Genomic DNA, 20650 nt, shown 5'->3' with positions numbered 1-20650 from the left:
GACACTGCCGCTTTTGATTCATTCCTTTATTCAGGCGTCAATGTTACCTTTCTTACGCCTGGATCCTACAGGATCGGTGTCCGGCGCGTTCCGTCTGTGCCGCGTTCCAGTCCGTCAGACGGCGAGCCCTCGCCCACAGGAAGTGTGTCTGATCTGCAGCGCAGCAGAGCGCTGGCCCTAGCAGCTGGATTTGCGAGATCACAAGATCGCGGGAGAACTAAGTTATCACGCGAGAAATGCGAAATCATGTGATAACATCAACGTTAAACAGAGCAACACACAAACTACAGTTCAGTTTGCACCTCCGAGGTTGATTTTCTGCTCATTTTGAGATCATTCCCTGATTTTTGTGCTTCTAACATGGAGGAGTACACTACTTAATTAAAAGTGTTCTTTTCTCAAGATTTCAGTGTGTTGTTGTTATGAAAACGGAAAACACAGGAGTCTGTACCGGTCTGTACATGGTGTTTTATTTTGTAATGACCGGATGCTCTATGCTGTTTTTGTGTGTGACTTCCTGTTTGGAACGATCTGCTCTGTTCAGCTTGACGTGTGCTTGAAGCAGCCTCCGTCAGAAATAGACCCAGCACGTATCTTTAGCGGAGCAGAGCGGAGAGACGCTTCTAGGACGCGCTAGAGACAGACCATGGCACGTGCTGTGGAATCACGATCATTGACTTGAATGGGCGCGATCAACTCCGGAGGTCGCAGCGCACACGGAAAGCGCCGGAGACGGATCCTGTGGAATTTGAGGGTCAGAGGACAGTGATACAGGGTGTACTGTGCTTATTTTGGGGATGGGATTGAAGGTACAGGGAAACCTTATCAGTCTCTTAAACCTGCTCCTCTTTCCCCATTCCTGCTGTTTGCATTTAATCATAGTTTGTGTAGGTCCGCGCCCCCCAACGAAATCAGGTGCTGTGTATCTCCTGACTGTCATGTGTCAGAGCAATCGTTACCCTGCAGCATATCTGTTTCGCACCATAACGACGCGCTCTGACTCAATTCATCTCGATATTTGGTATCCCAAAAGTGATACAGACTGACCGGGGGTCAAAATTTTCGTCTCACTTCTTCGCCCAAGTTTTGAAGCAGCTTAATGTTCAACATAACAAGGCATCTGCCAATGACGCCCGAAGTCAAGGGGCTTTAGAGCGTTTTCATCAATCGTTGAAATCATTGTTGCGTGCATACTGTACTCACATGGAGAGGGACGGGGGGGGTTTGCCCTGGTTGCTGTTGGCAGCCAGAGAAGTGACACAGGAGAGCACAGGGTTTAGCGCCAATTATTTTTTAGGCATACAGTGCGCGGCCCATTAACTGTTTTGTATGAGCAGTAGAAGATAGCAGAACCGCCCAAAATCTTACTGATTATGTAAATGGGTTTCAACATAGACTGTATGCAGCTAGAGAATTGGCAAAGAGAAATTTGACATCTTCACAGGCAAAAATGTAAAAACTGTATGACTGACATGCTGAGAGCCGCGATTTTAGTGTGGGGGACCAGGCGTTAGCATTGTTACCCATTACAACCTCGCCTTTCCAAGCTAAGTATACTGGTCTGCATAAAGTGTTAAAGCGAACATCTGAGCAAAACTATATCATATCCACACCTGAGCGCAGAAAGGCAGCTCAGTTTTGCCACGTGAACTTGTTAAAAACATATTTTGGTCGTGTGTCTGAGAAAGCCAACATAAAAGCCGACGTATCCTCAGAAAGCACACGTCCTGTGTGTACAGTAGGTAGAGTGTCTGTAGCTTATGCTCCTCAGACGGTGTCAGCTGAGGTGGAGGATAGCTTACCCTGTGTGTATCCAGCTGTTTTGCAAGGGCGTCTGAAAACTCAAGAGTCTTTAACAGCAGATAGATGTCTGAAATTATAAGTTCATTACCGTGTTTATTTGGCGACACTCCCACTCAGACACACTTAACTGAGAATGACACTGACATCGGAGACACGCAGCCAATCAGGCAGCGGTTTTATCATGTGAATACATGATACATGGTCCTCTAACTTGGAGCGCATCCGTGCTCTGTCTGGTCGCTTGCCTGAAGTGTATCTCACTGTCAACTTCGCCAAGTGTGAGTTCGCTAGGGCGGCGGATATGTACCTTGGTCGGGTGGTAGGGCAGGGTGCTGTGTGTCCTGTGCGAGAAAGTGAGAGCTATTTAGTGTTACCCTGAACCTACAACTAAGAAAGAACTCATGCGCTTTCTGGGTTTGACTAACTGTTTAAAAAAAAGGATAAAATAAGAAGTTGTTTAAGTTAGTCACTATTTGCTTTGCTAAATGTTAAGTTGAATATATTGCCATTAATGTTGAACTTTAGGTAAACTTAGATAATTTATTATGAGCTTGGTGGTGGTTCCGGGATTGGGACCCCGTTTTTATGGAGGGGGTGTGACGCCCCTCCCATTAGTTAGAGCCTGCTGGTTGTTTCCTTTTCCTGGTTTTGGTTTCTGTTGTAGGTTATGGTGGACCAGTCTCCCAGGTGCATTTAAGAGCTGCCCGTCAACCTGCGCTCTCTCTAGGAAACAGTTTTCCCTAATGTCAGTGGCCTGTTTCAGCAGGATAATGTTCCCAGCCAAACTGCAGACATGGTTCAGGAATGGTTTGAGGAACACGACGAGTTCAAGGTGTTGACTTGGCCTCCAGATTCCCCAGATCTCAATCCAATGGAGCGTCTGTGGGATGTGCTGGACAAACAAGTCCAATCCATGGAGGCCCCACCTCGCAGCTTACAGGACTTAAAGATCTGCTGCTCACGTCTTGGTGCCAGATACCTCAGCACACCTTCACAGGTCTAGTGGAGTCCATGCCTCGACGGGTCAGGGCTGTATTGGCCGCAGAAGGGGAGCTACACAATATTAGGAAGGCGGTCATGATGTTATGGCTGACCGGTGTAATATACCTGCATCAGGGGTCACGTTAACTGAATATTTTCAGTCTTTGACAAAATGTTTTGAACAGTGACGGGAATATCTGAAGGCTGTCCGTCATTTTGACAGATTAGAATCCTGAGGGCGATTCACCATACAATTGAATCATTCTCACACAGCACTGTCAATAACCCCATAGAAACCCCTGTCCAGTTGTTGGCAAGTGTGCATAATTAATTAGCTATTGGGCCCTATTTACAGGATATAAGGCGCAAGATCTAAAGCGCATGGCTAGAACACACACAGAACACACACAAGTCACTGTACGATACATGTCGATGCACAGATTGATGTAAAAGCCACTGAAGCGATCCCACCGCCCAGCAGAAACAAAAACTAAGAGAAACGCTGTGTACATTTACGCATGAGGCACAACAGTTTAATTTAAATGATTTAAATCTCCAGACACGGCGTCAGGATCGGACAGGATATTATGTTTATTAAAGTTCTGTGTGCCCACCATCAAAGAAAGGTCCACTGTAAATGTTTACTTCTTGTTGCTGCTGGATCACATGGCTGTATTCTCCAGTGTGTGCGTAATGGACACTGGACAGTGTATTAATATATGTGGGTACGATTGTCCGTGCCACAGGAAGTTATGTCTGAGGATTATAATAAATGTACCTCTTAGTTGCGTGTGTCCTTATGAGTAGAAGCGCTGCTGTGCGTCCCTGTGTGAGTAACAAGCAGAGGGAGGCGTGCTGTGAACTCGCCTGTGTATGCCCATCTTACTTATGTGCCCCTTCAATAGCAGAGAAAGACTGCGCCATAGACTTTGGACCAGGTATTTGTTGGTCTATGGCGCAGTCATCCAAGATAGCAACGCGCCAACCATTTGCCTGACCACACCTCATTTTAACATGCCCATGAGTGCTAACGTGGGCACAAGATCGCTCACTATTATTACTTGTTATCACTTGGCCACGGTGTTTTAGCATGCTCTACTGTCACAGCGGGAATAAGAAAAATATGCTTAATGTGGTGTTGACATGAAAAGTGACCTCAGGAACAGTGTCTGTTCATCTCTTCACTTTGTGACCTTATAAGTGCAGAATCTGTAAGATTTTTCTTCATATTAAATATTATTTGTGATCGAGTTGTTTTTGAAATTAAATGCTATTAAATAGGTAATGTCTCGTTATCAATAGAAAAATTAAAATGACGGGTAAATCTGCAATGACAGAATATTTACGACCCCATCGACATGGGAAAGACATCGAGAAAGACTAACGCAACCTCTGATATACATATTTATTTATATAATTAAAATTAACATCCATTTAAACCTCTTACTCCAGTGTTGGTGTCAGTTATTACATAACACATTTAAGGTTCAAACTAGGCCTGCACAATATAAGAAAACTGCAATGTGCGATTGTTAAATATAACAATAAGGATATGAAATGTGATAAATAAACAAATATGAAATAGTGTATATCAGCTACAAGTCTTAGTTTTTATGTCTACCTGCTGTTCTACAAGTTTTACACAATACCTGTGTGCGCGCAACATGTCTCTCCTGAATGCAACATAAATCCGAAATGCTGTTTTTTATAACAATAACTGGTTAATCCGACGTGAGCTGATAGCTGCTTGTTCTTTCTCTGAAAACATTACAAAGGAGTGAGAACACAGCCATTATACCCAGGGCTCCATCCATCCATCAACGCATGCACAGTGAGACATGTCTACTTAAAATAATGTTTCGGATAGTGTCCGGTCTGTCTTCAGCCTGTCTCACTGAACACTTCTTCAGACCCTAGGGTGCTTTAAATACAGTTCTTTAATATATAAAATCTAATAAAACCTGAAGCAGAAACTCTTGATTCAGCTGTCTCTCTGTCCTCAGCGTGTCTCACTGAGTGTTCATATCTCACTGGATTCAGGTCAGTAGAGCTCTGTGTGAACCAGACTTGAGAATAACATGAAATGAGTCTCTATTTCCTCCCAGCAGTCACTGTTTTTATGACTTCTAAAATTATGTGTATATGGTATTATTAAATATTTTATCAATACATTTTTAATTGTATAGCGCCAAATTATAAACAAAGTTATCAAGATTCTTAACAACAGAGCAGGTGTAGAGCAAACTCTGTGTTAGAGTATCTACAGAGACCAACATGAATCCACCATGAGACAGATACACCTGTAACAGGCAGAGAAACACTTCCTGTAACAGGCAGAAACCTCAAGCAGAACCAGACTCACGGAGAACACAGACAGAGAGAGAGAGAGAGAGAGAGAGAGAACACACATCTGGAGAGAGAGTCATCTAAAGAGAAAGAGAGAGAGAGAGAGAGAGAGAGAACACACGTCTGAAGAGAGCGAGAGAGAACACACGTCTAAAGAGAGAGAGAGAGAAAACACGTCTGGAGAGAGAGAGAGAGAGAACACACATCTGAAAGGAGAGAGAGAGAGAGAGAGAGAGAGAGAGAGAGAGAGAGAGAGAGAGAACACACGTCTGAAGAGAGAGAGAGAAAGAGAGAGAGAACACACATCTGGACAGAGAGAGAGAGAGAGATAGAGCACACACATCTAGAGAGAGAGAGAACACACATCTAAAGAGAGAGAGAACACACATCTAAAGAGAGAGAGAGAAACAGAGAGAGAGAGAGAGAAAACACACATCTAAAGAGAGTGAGAGAGAGAGAGAGAACACACATCTAAAGAGAGTGAGAGAGAGAGAGAGAGAGAGAGAGAGAGAGAGAACACACATCTAAAGAGAGTGAGAGAGAGAGAGAGAGAGAGAGAGAACACACATCTAAAGAGAGTGAGAGAGAGAGAGAGAGAGAACACACATCTAAAGAGAGTGAGAGAGAGAGAGAGAGAACACACATCTAAAGAGAGTGAGAGAGAGAACACTAAAATACTAAAGTAAATTCATCGTTTTCAGTTTGCATTTTCAGTTTAGCAACACATATTTTCTAAGTGATCATAATGCTGCAGTTTTACACAGCTCTGTTTACACATTTTGCTCTTATTTTGTTTTATTGTGCTTAATTTGTTTTGGTTTTGGCAATGTAAACATGTTTCCCATGTTATTAAAGCTCTTTTGAATTGAATTAAATTGAGAGAGAGCAGGAGAGAACACGCACTTCTAAAGAGACTGCATGGGCCAAACTTTTGCTTCATCATCTCCTCCTACTCATAGATTTATCTGACATCAATTCTTCTTGATTTTAGTACTGATTATTTATTTAAAAATCAATTATTTATTTTCCACCAGTTTTTATGTTTATTCCAAACACCACAGAAAGATTACATTTTCTTGTGCCCTTTACATTGTTGTATTTTATTTATTCTATTTTACTAAATATATTTTAAGTAAATAAATGTGCATATTTCCTTACCTGGACAGGTACCATAAGCATTTCACGACACATTGTACTATGTACAATTGTGTATGAGATAACAGTTGATAAAGAGGAGCAACAATCCTGCCAGACATTTTAGAAGAAAAATGACTGAAATAATAAATCAAAAATAAAAGTAGTTGATTATGATGTGATTATATTTTTACATTGTCACATAACATGTTTGCAGCAGTGTGACTGTCTCTCATTTCCTGTCACTGCTGGTTTAAGTATAAATCCAGTTCTGTTGGTTAATGAACATTTTTGAACACCAGATACTAAGTTTATATGTCGTTAAATTTAGCTTTAGTTTTTCACTGTTTGATGTTTTTACACTGTCAGAGTTATGACTGCATTACACAGGGTTTGTCTCTGCCGAATGAATGTGTGAGGAGAAACTAGAAGTACTGGTTGGTGGTTGAATACCAGAAATCTCAGTCAGCAGATGAAGTCAATCACACAGCTCATTCCAGACAGACTACGGGAGCCTTGTCCGTAATTACAATGAATATAGTCGTGCAAAAGGCCACTGATAAATTACAATTATTTGAGAAATGAAGTGTATTTACCCTGGAGACAGTGAGGTCTGTCATCAGCTGTTCAAAGGCCCGGGTCTCCTCTGCCTGCTTCTGGTTGTGCAGCGCTATCTTCTCGCTGAACTTCCGGGGGTTCGAGCCTCCTGTGCCCGGGGAGCCGGACATGGTGCGGGCCGCAGAGTCTTCAGAGAGTTTAAAAGGTGTTGGACGGTGTTTCAGTCTATCTGTCAGAGTCTGTCAGTGAGCCCATCACAGTCTAAACACACAGCACTGATACTGAACTCAGTCTCCGCAGAATCACAGCTCAGTGTTATTGTTAGCAGAGCTACAGGCTAACGAAGCTATGCTAACGTCAAAGCCCTGTAAAAGTTGTCTTCTTGAGAATTAGAGAGCGGAGTTAATACAAACTCCGCGTTTACAAGTTAACTCTAATAATTTAACAACGAATGGCGGGTTGATTACAAGTAGTTAAAGGTCCAATATAACTTCATACCGACAACTCTACAGAAAACCACTTGTTTGAATCTGGCGTTAACATGACGTTAGCTGTCAATGCTAACCGAACGTTAGCTGTCATGCTAAAAGAACGTTAGAGGTGAACAGAGAGTAACAGCTGCAGCTAGCACAGTTAGCTATGCTGCTATCAGGGACTCCCCAACAATTTTTACAAACGCACTTTAACAACTTGGCCCCCGTCAACATCTAAACGAGTCGATTTAAAATGATCTAAAACTAAGGATTAAGTGCTGTGTCAAGGAAAGTTGTTAGCCTCGTTAGCTAAATGTCGATGCTAATGTTAGCACAGCTCAAAGGTTTGTTAGGTAAATTGTATTTCAACAAGTGTCCGCTGGGTCTCCTCTGGACTTCACTGAATTTTGAATATAAGTTTCCCATTAAATAAAGCAACAAGCAGCCCCCATGAAACCGCAGATATCCACACGTAAAACGGGATTATAATCCACAGTTTCACTCTTAAATTGATATCACATATTCGGACTTAATCCACGGACATCAGAGAGATTCCAAACAAACTCCAGCACGACGACTCCACGAAACTAAACGAAAAAAAACGACAAAACCTCGCTTCTCCGCCGCTGCTGAGCCACAAGTCTTCCAAGAAACTGCTGCTAATGTTTTTATCTCGTTAGTGTCCGTCCAAGGGTCTGAAACCGCCGCTCAGGTCCGCTGAATGTTATCCTCAAACTACTGCGAGAAAAACATTACCGCGTTAATCACTGGCAGTACCGGCGCTGTCCACCGGGTGGCGACAGAGTCACTGCATAGATGTAAAACATATGTATACTACATATCAAATATACTGTATGAAAAAGCAGAATCAGGTTTACTGCCAAGTAGGTTTACAAATGCAAGGAATTTCACTTTCTGTTTTGGTGCAACATACATACATAAACATAAACAACATATACTCCATATCATATATACTGTATAAGACGTGTATCTGTATCTGTAAATGACACATTATAGTATAAAACTTATACGGTAAATCTGTGGTCAGTACCAGGGCTGTCCACCAGGCGGCGACAGAGTCACTGCATGGATACAAATAAATAAATACTCAGACATCAAATATATAACACATGTATATGTATATGAAACATATATCATATAGCTCTGGAAAAATTAAGAGACCACTTCAAATTTTCCTTAAATCAGCATCTCTCTCTTCATGTCATTGCCAGCCTAATCCAGATGTGAACCCCATTGAAAACCTCCTGAATGTGAACAAGAGGAAGATGGATTGTCACAAGCCATCGAACAAAGCTGAGCTGCTCCAAGAGTGGCCTAATGCCACCCAACAGCACTGTGATAGACTGGTGGAGAGCATGCAGAGATGCATGAAAGCTGTAATTAAAAACCAGGTTATTCCACCAAACACTGATCTGTGAATGCGTCCTGAGTTAAAACATTAGTATTCTGTTGTTTAAACATGAACATGAAGTTGTTTTCTTTGCTTTACTCGAGCTCTGAAAAACATCATTGCAGTAGTCTCTTATTTTTTTCAGGAGCTGTATATCTGTTTCCTTTTTTGTCCTGGCTCTCTATGGTATCACTACTGACCGATTTTAATATCTTTTGTTAGTTTATACTATCAGGCGGACGCAAAAATCATACATTCAGGTGATGTGTGTGAACAAATCCCTGACCTGAGTCCAGCTCTGATAGTTTCCTTCCTGTGGAGATGAGGGTTTATAACAACTCACTAATAATTAAGTACATTTGTTCAGTAAAGGCTCACATGTTACAGTGATTATCAGATACACTTTTATAGATACAGTAAAAGGTATGGATGTTTTATGTTTCTGTTTGATTATTAATATTGAAGAATCAACACGTGAGCATTATTTGAATGTTGTAGGTGGTCTGGACTGTTTGAGTTTTAACTTATTAAAAAACTGTTGAGTAATCGTGAACCACGTTTCAAAAAGGAATCTTATTTTTTTATGTTCAGTGTTCTGTAAGCACAAACTTCATAAGAATATGTGGAGTGGAATAAAGTCCATATTTAACTCTGAAGCGTACTGGGATAGAAGTATGTAAAGTAGCCTGAGACAGATATTTTCAAGTACAAGTACGTGAAATAGTCCTTCAGTTCAGTACTTTAGTCAGCATACACGTTTCCTGTGTAGTTTTATTCTGAAACAGGTAAAATGTAAATAAATGCTGTGGATAAATCCTGTTAAAGAATTTGTTAAACTGTTATAAAGGAACGTTTTCATGAATCAGATAATCTCAGTTTAATCTGCTGATAATCTGACAGATTAAACACTCTGACGTAGAGCGACATCTCCTGGAGCTTTGTGTAATATTGAACATTATCGCCTGTCTCTGACTGAAACTACAGTCTAATATGACCTCATCTTAAATATAAATAACTGACACTCATTAATTATAAAAATCTATATTCTAATCCAGCTCATACTTTAAGATGTTTTACAGATTAACCGACAGGAAGTTGTATCTACTAAAACTGTTTCGTAAATAAACAAGACTCTGTTTCAGTCAGTAGTGTACTTTCGTTACGGTACTTAACTATTTTAAAGTATCTGTACTTTACTTGAGTTTTTAAATTTCTGACAACTTCTTATTTTATGTTACAGGTGATTGTTGGGCTCGACGCCCTCTAGTGTTGTGTTCATGGTACATCCCAGCAGGCAACAGTTAGGCAGGGCGACCACCCTGCGTCTTTGTAACAATACAGCTCTGCAGTTCATACACACCTGATGCAGTCTCTGTGCGGTTATTCATCAAAACATTTTACTCCACTACATTTCCTCAGTAAAATGTGTACTTTTACTCAGACCCATTTCCCCGAACAATCTTCGTTACTCGTTACTTCGTCAGTGGGGAGACATTTGTTGTTCTGATGAGTGTGGATTTTTAACTGAAAATACGGCTTTAAATGAACAGAAACTGAGAGGTTAAACACGGATGGTGGCAGTAATGCAACATCGTGGACGCCAGCTGGTGTAAAAACCTCGAAGAAGAACATTGTTAACTTCCCTGCTCCTTCTCCTCTGCTCCATCCGGTGCAGCGTCACTTCGCCTGCACTTTGCGGATCTCTCTCTCTCGCTTAATCACTCACTACGTCCCCGCCCAAAGTTACAGCTGGAGGAGAGAGATGTCGCAGCGATCATGTTGCGGAAATAAACAGTCTCTCCTGGTTGTTCCAAAACAGCAGTAAGAGTAAGAAGACCCTGAAGTAACTATCAGTAACTCATCATGATAGAAGGTGCTATTATTGTGTGATCACACAGCACGCTTTAATGCGAGTCTGCGAGTCTGCGAGTCAGGCAGGCAGACAGACAGACAGACAGACAAGCAGACAAGCAGATAGACAGTCAGGCAGGCAGGCAGACAGACAAGCAGACAGACAGACGGCAGGCGTAGAGAGAGGAGAGAGAGAGCAGCAGCAGATGATGAGAGATAAACAGCAGACACGCCTCATTCATGTGTCTGAATGTGCGATTTTATAAAACTGTAATATTACAATAAACTTATGGTAACATAAATGCATTGAACTTATTCTCCAACTCTGATCATTAAAAGTTTGATAATAGCAGCTGTGCATCAAACACACCTCCAATGATTTTACATGACTGAATGTAAAACGGGCCCAGAGTGAATAAACAGCATCAAACAGGTTGATTATCCAGAGAGTGTGATCTTAAGTTGTGAAGTTGTTTTTCTACCAGTGAATCCATTTTGAAGGTTCAGTAAGGAAATAAATTAATAACTCTGACCACTTTTTTTATTAACACCGTGTTCTTGTACTTTTACTTTCAATACTTAAGTACAAAAAAGATCTGATACTTTAAGACTTTTGCTTCAAATTGATTTTCTGGTTTGATATCTACTTTTACTCAAGTATGGCTTTCAGGTACTTTATCCACCACTGGTTTCAGTTAAACATAAACATGTGTGAGAATTACTTTCAAGCTACAGGAAAATGAAAAGATGAAGGAAGGGCTGCGTTTGGTCTTCTTTCAGTTTCTTTTTTCTGAAGTCATACGCAGCAACAATCTTATTAATATTTTATTATTATAACACAAAGAGGACCAGAGGAGAAAGGACGGTTGAGTCCAGGTCAGGACCAGTATTGTAATAATAATAATAACACTAATAATGTTTATCAGATAAATTAAGATACAGAGCAAAGAAAGACACCAAACGTGATCTCTTTACATAAAACATTTTATAATTATTGGAGCCCATGCACGAGATGTTCAGTAAAGCTAAACATACAAATCTTAACATGTGACCTGCAGCTACACAGACAGAAAGACGGTCACTGTTCCTTTAAGACGAAGCTCATTAACATAATAAAAATAATGAACGCAGGTTTGCATAGACAGAGAAGTGCAGTAAGATGTGAAGGAGGGTTCGAATCCGAGTCTTTCTGTTTCATTTCCCATAAAACTTCTTGTTGAGCAGGAAGATGAGCAGGTTGACGTTGATGGTGGCTCGATCGAAGAGCTTCATCACAGCCACGCCTTCGTACTGCAGCTGCAGGAGGTCCTGGGACGCGCAGAAAGCATCACATTATTTAAAACATGCTCCAATATTTATATACTATAATATAATCATAATTACTAAGATCGCCTGTATACTGTAAAATAAAATACCTGATACTCTAATTGTAACGTCTCCAGGTGCACACCCATTAACTTGGCCTTCACATCGAACACTCCCACAGCCTCTGAAGGAGAAATCTCAAAAATAACATTTTTGAACCTGTGAAGAAAGAAAAGAGAAAACAGGAGAGAAGATTCAAAAGAAACTGATCAGTGAAAGAAAAAGTATCTGAAACTTTCAAATTCAAAGTAAAAAAAATGGTTTTAAAAATAGATTTTTCCCGACAGGAAAACCTGAAGAAATGTGACGCATTCACAATATTATTGTCTCAAAATAACCTGCAGACTAATATAGAATATATTAATAGATATAAATATAATATATTAATAATAATACATAAGGCCCCAGTGACATGGTGATGACACAGTGACTTTAGACTTGAATGAAAACAGTGTAACTCTTAAATTCCACAGGATCCGGAGTCGATCGCGCCCATTCAAGTCAATGATCGTGATTCCACAGCGCCTTTTGAAGGAGGCCGCTTCAAGCACGCGTCAAGCTGAACAGAGCAGATCGTTCCAAACAGGAAGTCACACACCAAAGCAGCATACAGCATCCGGTCATTTCAAAATAAAACACCATGTTCAGACCTGTACAGACTCCCGTTTTTTTCGTTTTCATAACAACAACACACTTTTAATGAAGTAGTGTACTCCTCCATGGTAGAAGCACAAAAATCAGGGAATGATCTCCAAATGAGCAGAAAATCAACCTCGGAGGTGCAAACTGAACTGTAGTTTGTGTGTTGATCTGTTTAACGTTGATGTTATCGTGTGATTTCGCATTTCTCGCGTGATAACGTAGTTCTCCCGCACGCTCAGACACGCTTCCTGTGGGCAAGGGCTCGTGCCGTCTGACGGACCGAAACCGCAACACAGACGGAACGCTCCGGACACGGATCCTGTGGGATCCAGGCATAAGAACTACTGATGTAAAACAAATATTTTATCCTCCTCACAGGAGTCAAACTTTATTTAAATTAAACTCACTGGTTCGGCTGGAGATCCTCGATGGCAATCAGGACGCCTTTCTCATGCAGCCGAGACGCCGTGTACTTCTGAGACACCTGCTTACTCTTCTTCGCCTTCTTGTCTCCAGGCTTCTGTGACAACCTGAGGACACACAACGACAGTGTACAGTACAACAAAACAACAAACAGTACAAAAACAACAATCAATACAGGAAACAGTGTTATGTTCAGGGACGCTGTCATGTTGTATTCTGACTCTTCTTCATGTGTTTCTACTTAAAATCTAAACTTCATCTTATACCACTTATCTGTTCAGTGGCGCGGGGGGGGCTGGAACCTATCCCAGCTGTTACTGGGCGAGAGGCGGGGTTACACCTGGACAGGTTGCCAGTCAACTTCATCTTTCAGTTTCTTATTTTATTATAAATGTTTGTTAGTCTTTGTGAAGATTAAAATCCTCCATGTAGCGGGGTTCCTTTTCAAACTCCAAACAGGCGGGAAAAACACAGGCGTAGTCAAAAGCTGCGGTAATGGTGCAATTTATTTTGCCAGCCTCCAAAGGTGCAGTGAAATCTAAATGTGACTCTAAGTGCTGCACAGTGTTTAAAAAAAACAAGAAAAATATTTTATACCAAATTTACAACAAAAAAGCCAAAAAGACCAGAGTCCACATAAACTCACTGAGCTCTCAAAGAACACACGGAAAATACAAGCAACGAAAAAAATGGATTTTTTAGTAGTTAGCCTCCTCTGTAACAAACAATAGACTGACTTCTAAGGCCCAATGTAGCACCTTGTATACCTGAAGCCCCGCCCACTGGTTGTTATTAATAACATATTATTTTACCATAAACTTATTTTCTTAGTATTTTAAGTGCCATGAGCTTTTAAACTTTCATGACTTTAATGACCATTTTATTCAAACCAAAGCAACATTTTTGGTGGATATATAGATGAAGCAAACATAAATATATCATATGCTGTTCACGTGATTTTGAACGTGCAGCCTATCTGGATATTTAATACTTGGAAATTGAATGCCTCTGTTTCTGTAACTAATCCCTGATGGGACATGGAAGCGTCAAGATGCAGCGCACCTCAAGGTTAAGTGGACCTAAAGCTGTGTAAATGTATGCATCAAAAATAGGACCTCCGGAGACGGGAAGAAGGATCATGGTGAGATTCACAGGCTGATAAGAGACACACGGGCGGAGAAGGAAAAGTTTGGTGTATGTATGTGTCTGTGTGTGCACTGGCCACAGTCAGTGACGGAGCCACTCCGTCACACTCCACGAAGGACCAGAGACTCTTTTTTATTCAACAAGTTTGGAAAATAGAGAAAGGTCCCTCCAGGTCCATCCAAATCCATCTTGGTTCCTCTAGGTCAACCCTGGTTCCTCCAGGTCCATCCAAGTTCTTTCCAGGTCCACCTATGTTCTCTCCAGGTCTCTCCAGGTCGACCAAGGTTCTCTCCAGGTGTATCCAAATCAACCCAAGTTCTTTCCAGGTCCACCCAAGTTCTTTGTAGTTCCCTCTAGGTCCACCCAAATCCACCCAGTTCCCTCCAGGTCCTGGTCTGTGGGTGTGAACACTGACCCCGATGCCCCCTAGCCCTTCCAGGCTTAAATAAACTTCCTGTCTTTTTGCACCAAACAGAAGAAAAACAAGCTTCTGTGTGCAATCGTCAGATCATCACTCTGTGCTCTACACTTCATGTCTTCTTCATGTTAGAAATGAATCGGTGAAAAGAACAGATTCAGTTTACTGAATCATCAGGCGCTCTACAGTTCATGTCTCAGAGGAGAATATAAAGAAAAGTGAACCACAGACAGTTGATTGAGTCATTATTGAACTTCATGTTTGAAATGACTGCTGGTGTGATTGTTACAAAGAAGTGAGATGAAAGTTACAATGGTTTACTGACTTGCCCTTGCTGGCCAGGTTGTCCATGCAGGTCTTGATGTACTGGTTGTACGAGTCGATCTGAACGTTGAAGAAGTTTGTTTTAGAGTTCAGGGCAGCGTTCGTCTGCTGGAGTCGGACCAGCTCGGCTTTCCGGCGCTGACGGTAACGTCTTTGATTTCTGATGTCCTGAAACACACGAGAGACATCTTTTATTTTCCTCTGCAGAGAGAATCTGTTGTTTTTACTTGGTGATGTCGTTGATTCGTCCTCTGTTCAATGATCTGGTTACTTACCTTGGCGATGTCGTTGATCAGGTCCTGGTAGCGGTTCTGGGGGTGGACCTTCCCCAGCTCGGCCAGTCTCTGCAGGTTGCTGCGGATCTTGTCCTTCTTGCCCTGCAGCGTCAGACTGTCGTCCACCACTGGCTTCACCTGCTTCATTTTCTCTGGAGTCTTTGCATCTCTGATGGCCCTCCTCTGCATCGCCCGCTGGTACTCTGCTTCCTGTTTTCACAGAAACAACACGTGTTTTAGTTTTTATAGTTTCAATGTTGTTTCTGTAGAAGGAAATCTACAACCTAGCCATGTTTAACATGCAGGTGAACTTCTGCTCTACAGAACATTGGGTTTGTGGAGTCCTGAAATAGACTCATGTCTCAGGCCTCTGACATGCACGGGGTCGGCTCTGTAATATATCGGGCAAAAGCTGTTGGGGTTTATTTATGTTTTAAATGATGGGGTCCTTCTGGGTTCAGGTCTGTTATTTTGAACCCGTGAAAACCTCGACTTCTAAGACCCCTTATAAGATCACCTTTTTTAAAATCCAGCTTCACACATCAAGAAATCTTTTAGGCCCTTAACAGAGGTGGTAACATCATGTGGTTTTTCGTGATCGGATCACAAGTGAACAGCCTTAACTACAGGTGTGAACTCTCCCAGGACGGATTAAAGACGCATTCAGATCCGATCACTCAGGCCACATATGGAGGTGGCCTGGGACGCATTTATCCACATACATCTGGTTACAGGAGATCACTCGCCTCTCTTTCCTGTCTGAACATTTCTCCACTTTTATTTATTTCTCATGTCACTCCAGCATGTGTAATCATAGATAATGCATTAGAGCAGAGTGTGCACGGAAATACAGACAGATTGTGTCAGTATTCAGTAAGGAGACTGCATTTACGTTTTTAATACGGGACGATCCCGAACCGACGAGGGGGAGAGACGGCGTGGGTCGGAGATACGATTCATGAGCATTTTTTCATAGTTTAAAAATCAAGTGATCAGAGTTTAATAATGCAGCGCAGTGAGGAGGACACAGATCTGTGTGTGTTTCTCATGCTCTGCCCCAGACTCTATAGGGCCGCAATCTGTCCCGTATTTCCGTGAACAACCTTCATAAAGCATAAACTACATTATCAGAGTTATCATACCGCGCACGGGAAGGCAGACGTGAAGAGAGGAGCAGATGTGACACAAATCTGTGTGTGCTGCTCACGCTCTGTACTGTTGCACTGTTGCTCAGTAACGTCGCGATCTGTCCGTATTTCTGTGCAAATTGTCATGTGTCCACATGCCGTGTAGTTCATATATTTCACTGACAAACACAGAGCTGTAGAGGAGCATCAGGCTGCATGATCAAAGTTTCACGTCATCACCTCAGTCTGTACTCACCCGCTCCCTCCCTCTGTGCTCGTGCACCTCTCTGTGCTGTGAGTCTGCATCACAGTTTTTGTATTATATGATGTTTTTAAAGTCTTATTAAGGTGAACGAGCCTACGTGTTCATTTGCATACAGAGCGGGAACGTGAGATCCGATCACAAGTGGTCACCGGAGACGCATTTGGAGACTCATTGAAATGCAAAGTGTGAACGCTAGTGCTTAGAGCTGCCCACCTGTGATGGGATCACTCAGGACACATGTTAATACCAGGTCTGTTCAGGGCCAGAGATAAAAAGTTTAAGAGCTGTAGTTTCTGACCTGTTGGGTGCCTGCTGTGGAGTCCAGGATCTCCGTCAGTGTCTCTCCAGGCTGGAACCGGATTACATCCACGATCAACCTCTTGGTGCTGAAAACAAACGTATATAAATATCACACAGGGATTTACAACTTTCATCTGAGCTATTTTTCTGCATCTTCAGTTTAAACTGACTTGAGCAGCAGCGTCTTGGCGTCCATCTCAGTATTCGCCTCTCCGGGAACATCAAACTTGTTGGTGAGCGTTAGAGAAACTTCAGTTTTTCCCATCAGCTCTTTGTTTGGATCGTCAGGAGGAAGAGGATTCTCACCTGGACAAGACACACCTCTGAATATCAGATCATTATACTGATTCTGTTAAACAAAGCTCAAATATCAGACCGATAAAAAAATATACTGGTAATCATAAATCAGACTTTATGTTCTAATTCTGCTTCTAATGACTCTAATCTAAACCTGTTGAATTAAACCAGGATCAGGCTCTCAGGGTCCAAAGATACCTGATGATTGAAGTTACCCCTTCTTCACAGTTATTATTTAATTGAACCATTTAAACCATCAGTGCGATTCAAATGTTTTTTGTTGGTGCAGACCTGCAACTTAGAATCACAGAACACAAACATCATCATATAAAACATGCAGACAGACGTGTCCTGAAGGTTCAGATTGTTTTACTGCTGAATTCAGTTTAAGGACAGAGAACATATTCTGAGAGCAGAAACTTCTCATACATACAAAGAGCAGAGAGGAAATACTTTAACGTGTGATAAATCTCAGAGGGAGAGACAGAACGACCCATCTCACCGATCAGAGACTCGACTGTGGGAACCTCTCCCAGGTCCTCCAGCAGCTCGTGGACCGGGTCGTTGTGTTCTGGAGCGATGGCGTCCTGATGGTCCAACAGCAGCTAAAGGACAGATCAGAGGGTGAGTCTGACTGTAGACGATTAAACATCTAATATGTGTTCAAATAAAGACAGAGAGTGAGTCTGACTAAAATAAAATGTCTGTGATGTACAAATGTTTCTGCAGGACCAGTCAGACACAGAGACTCACAGTGTGAGTGTTGATGATCTCTCCGATGGAGATATAGATGACGGGCTTTGTGACGGTCACGAGGTCAGAATATTGATCAACGTTAAACTTTTCCTCCAGTGAGGGGACGTCACACGCTGCCAGGAAGAAACGCCTGAGAAGAAGAAAAAGAAGAAGTCAGACCAGAATTAAAGACGACACAAGAACATTACAAGAGAGAAACTGAAACGTCCTGGTTAACGTGATTGGCTTCATGTCACCTGAACTTCTGGTAGGAGGCGCTCAGGTACTCGTTGATTGGGTTCAGGTGTGCGTTGTCTCCCAGAAACATTTTGTTGGAGGCAGCGTGCTGCAGCATCTTGGCAACGGAGCCCAGGTTTCGCCGCTGCTCGGTGGTCAGCTGGCCGCCAGCTGACACCTCAATGATGTCGAAAGCGTCAGGAGCCACGATGGCCGGGTTCATGTAACGATAGTACAAAAGGTTCCCCACGATCTGAGGAAGCAGAATATCATAAAGACTCAGATTAATTATTATGATCAGAAAATGTGTCAAATATTTCACACTAGATATGTCATCATGAGTTAGAAACTATTTATAAACAAAGGAAATGTTTTTGTGTTCTTTAACGTCGTCTCTATTTTTACATGTTTATGGTCTAAATGACTAAAAGGGGCAGAAGGTTTGATTCGCTCCAGTAGATCTTTCAGCATGCAGCAGTGACACAGGCCGTGCTCACTTTGAAGTTTGGTTTGTGTCTTTTTAAGTTCTGTGTTCGTGCAGAACGAGGAGGAGCTCTTGGACTTGACAGCTTGTGAAGGTAGAAGAGGAGAGGCTGAAGAGCAGCGTGACTCGCCTTAATGTTGGCGGACAGAGACGGACGACACCCCGACAGAGAGGCGGCAGCTGGTTGGACAGGCAGAAACAGGAAACAGGAAACAGGAAACAACAGAACGGGAAAAAGACAGAAAGAAGATACAGAGAATGAAGAAGAAGAAATAGGAAGACAGAAACTTTCAATGAAAGAAGAATGGCTCAGGATTAAAGGACCAGTTCACCCAGTCCGACTGTACACTGTCTGTATGCAAAGGAAGGTCAAAGGTCGTGTCTAATCATTCCTTGTACATCAGTCTGTATAGATATATATATATATACAGACTGATGTATATATGAACATGTCATTCAGCCCAGCTTTAATAAGAGTGTAACATAAATCGGACTTTTCTCACTGAAATTATCTGCAGAGATCACACACGTTAAACCGTCCCTTTAAGACTCACACAGTGTATCATATACAGAGCCTTCAAACACTGTTCAGCACATAGAGTCACATTAATACAAACCTTCAGCAGCTCATCCTCTGTGGCATCCGGAAACTTCTCATGGAGGGAATCCTTTAAAACCTTCGAGATGAAACGCATCCCGTACCTGAGAGAGTGAGACAGGCAGAGACACACAGAGAGAGATTATTACTGTCTCTGACTGTCTGTAACACTGTGAGACAGGCAGACAGAGACAGGTAGATAGCGAGGACGTACGGGATTTTATCCACAGAGACGACAATGGCCGACAGGAACTTGTCCGTGATCGTCTTCATGTTCTTAATAGAAGCTTCCAGTCGGGTCCTCACCTCCTCGTGGGACATTGCCTGCTCAGGTGTCACATCATACGGCAGCTTACTGAGGAGGACAGGGAGGAGACGCACAGGTGAGACAGGGTGAGACAAAGGTAAGATTAAGAAAACCTGTGTAATAACAGATAGAAATACAGTCTCAGACGTCTCTTGATCACAGCTGATACAAACATGTTAAAAGGTTAGCTGTACAGACACAGAGGTCGGACACACACAGACTGAGGACAACATGACCGACAGCACAGTCGTCTGCAGGGATCACACATCCAGCCTTCAGTAAAAACCTCTTCATCATTACCATCATATTTACATCACATGACACAGTTTGTGTTTTGTCAGGTACACCTGAGCTCACCTGGCTTCTCCGGTCTGCGTCTCCATCTGGTTCACCCAGCTCTTGTAGATGTCCACCGGGTCCGTCTTGATGTTCAGCGTTTTGTCGTCCATGATCTCCTTGACGACAGGAGCGAGGATCTGTCTCAAAGCGTTCTGTCCTCGCGCTCCTCGGTGGAAACTCACCACCATCTTTATGACAGTGGGGTTTCCTGTGACGATCTCCTTCATCTGGTCGACCTTTGACCTGCAGACATATGTTAAACATGTTTCTGTGGATTCATGAGCCTCAGCTGGTTATTTAAAATATATTAAATTATTATTGGTGTATATTATTCAATGTATTTTTATTATTATGGAGTCTCACTTGATCTCCTCCTGAAGGGCGGTCTTAAACAGCTTCAGCAGCAGGTACTCCTCCCTCTGGTTGGAGGCGTAGTTATACAGCGTGAATATCACAGAGTCCATGAACTTAGTGGATTTATTCTGCGGCATCTGGAAGATCAGCTTGGCCAGATATGTGGGGTTGGTCTACAGGAAGCAGGAATTATTTATTATTTAATTATTATTTTATATATATTTATAAAACACTCGACTCTTAGACAGCTGCAGATGTATGTGTATGTTCTGATGTTCAGCACTTAGTAAGTAAAGATCATTCTTGAAACACAAAAGCAGAAGTATGGAGTCAGAGGAGGGCCATAAAAAATAAATACAATTAATAAGAATATGAGAATATAAGAATGAATAAATTGAAGAATTAAAGTAATAATCTGGAAGATGTTCATGTAAATAAATGTCTGTAAGTCTCTCTC

The 20650-nt window shown here is 42.1% G+C and overlaps 2 protein-coding genes across 5 annotated transcripts in view; both read right to left on the bottom strand.

Moving 5' to 3' along the window:
* The window catches only part of crtc3 (CREB regulated transcription coactivator 3), a 51914-nt gene extending 43874 nt beyond the window's left edge, over positions 1-8040 (bottom strand). For all 3 annotated transcript variants that reach the window (XM_069679271.1, XM_069679272.1, XM_069679273.1), the window contains exon 1: positions 6861-8040. In XM_069679271.1, the coding sequence (XP_069535372.1) occupies positions 6861-6992 (132 nt within the window). In that variant the 5' untranslated portion in view covers positions 6993-8040. The remainder of the gene's footprint in view (positions 1-6860) is intronic.
* A 3483-nt stretch (positions 8041-11523) lies between these two features.
* Positions 11524-20650, bottom strand: part of iqgap1 (IQ motif containing GTPase activating protein 1) — a 50819-nt gene continuing 41692 nt past the window's right edge. For both annotated transcript variants that reach the window (XM_069679242.1, XM_069679243.1), the window contains exons 24-37: positions 20203-20366; positions 19858-20082; positions 19408-19548; positions 19213-19297; positions 18132-18364; positions 17893-18025; positions 17642-17744; positions 17013-17148; positions 16841-16928; positions 15151-15360; positions 14877-15043; positions 12972-13094; positions 11973-12081; positions 11524-11865 (exon numbers count right to left, since the gene is read on the bottom strand). In XM_069679242.1, the coding sequence (XP_069535343.1) occupies positions 11752-11865; positions 11973-12081; positions 12972-13094; positions 14877-15043; positions 15151-15360; positions 16841-16928; positions 17013-17148; positions 17642-17744; positions 17893-18025; positions 18132-18364; positions 19213-19297; positions 19408-19548; positions 19858-20082; positions 20203-20366 (2031 nt within the window). In that variant the 3' untranslated portion in view covers positions 11524-11751. The remainder of the gene's footprint in view (positions 11866-11972; positions 12082-12971; positions 13095-14876; positions 15044-15150; positions 15361-16840; positions 16929-17012; positions 17149-17641; positions 17745-17892; positions 18026-18131; positions 18365-19212; positions 19298-19407; positions 19549-19857; positions 20083-20202; positions 20367-20650) is intronic.

The sequence above is a fragment of the Semicossyphus pulcher genome, unplaced genomic scaffold (assembly GCF_022749685.1).
Source record: "Semicossyphus pulcher isolate SPU_LCO1_2020_fin unplaced genomic scaffold, fSemPul1.0.p SCAF_38, whole genome shotgun sequence".
NCBI classification, from domain to species: Eukaryota; Metazoa; Chordata; class Actinopteri; order Labriformes; family Labridae; genus Semicossyphus; species Semicossyphus pulcher.
This window is presented reverse-complemented; position numbering and strand designations above follow the sequence as displayed.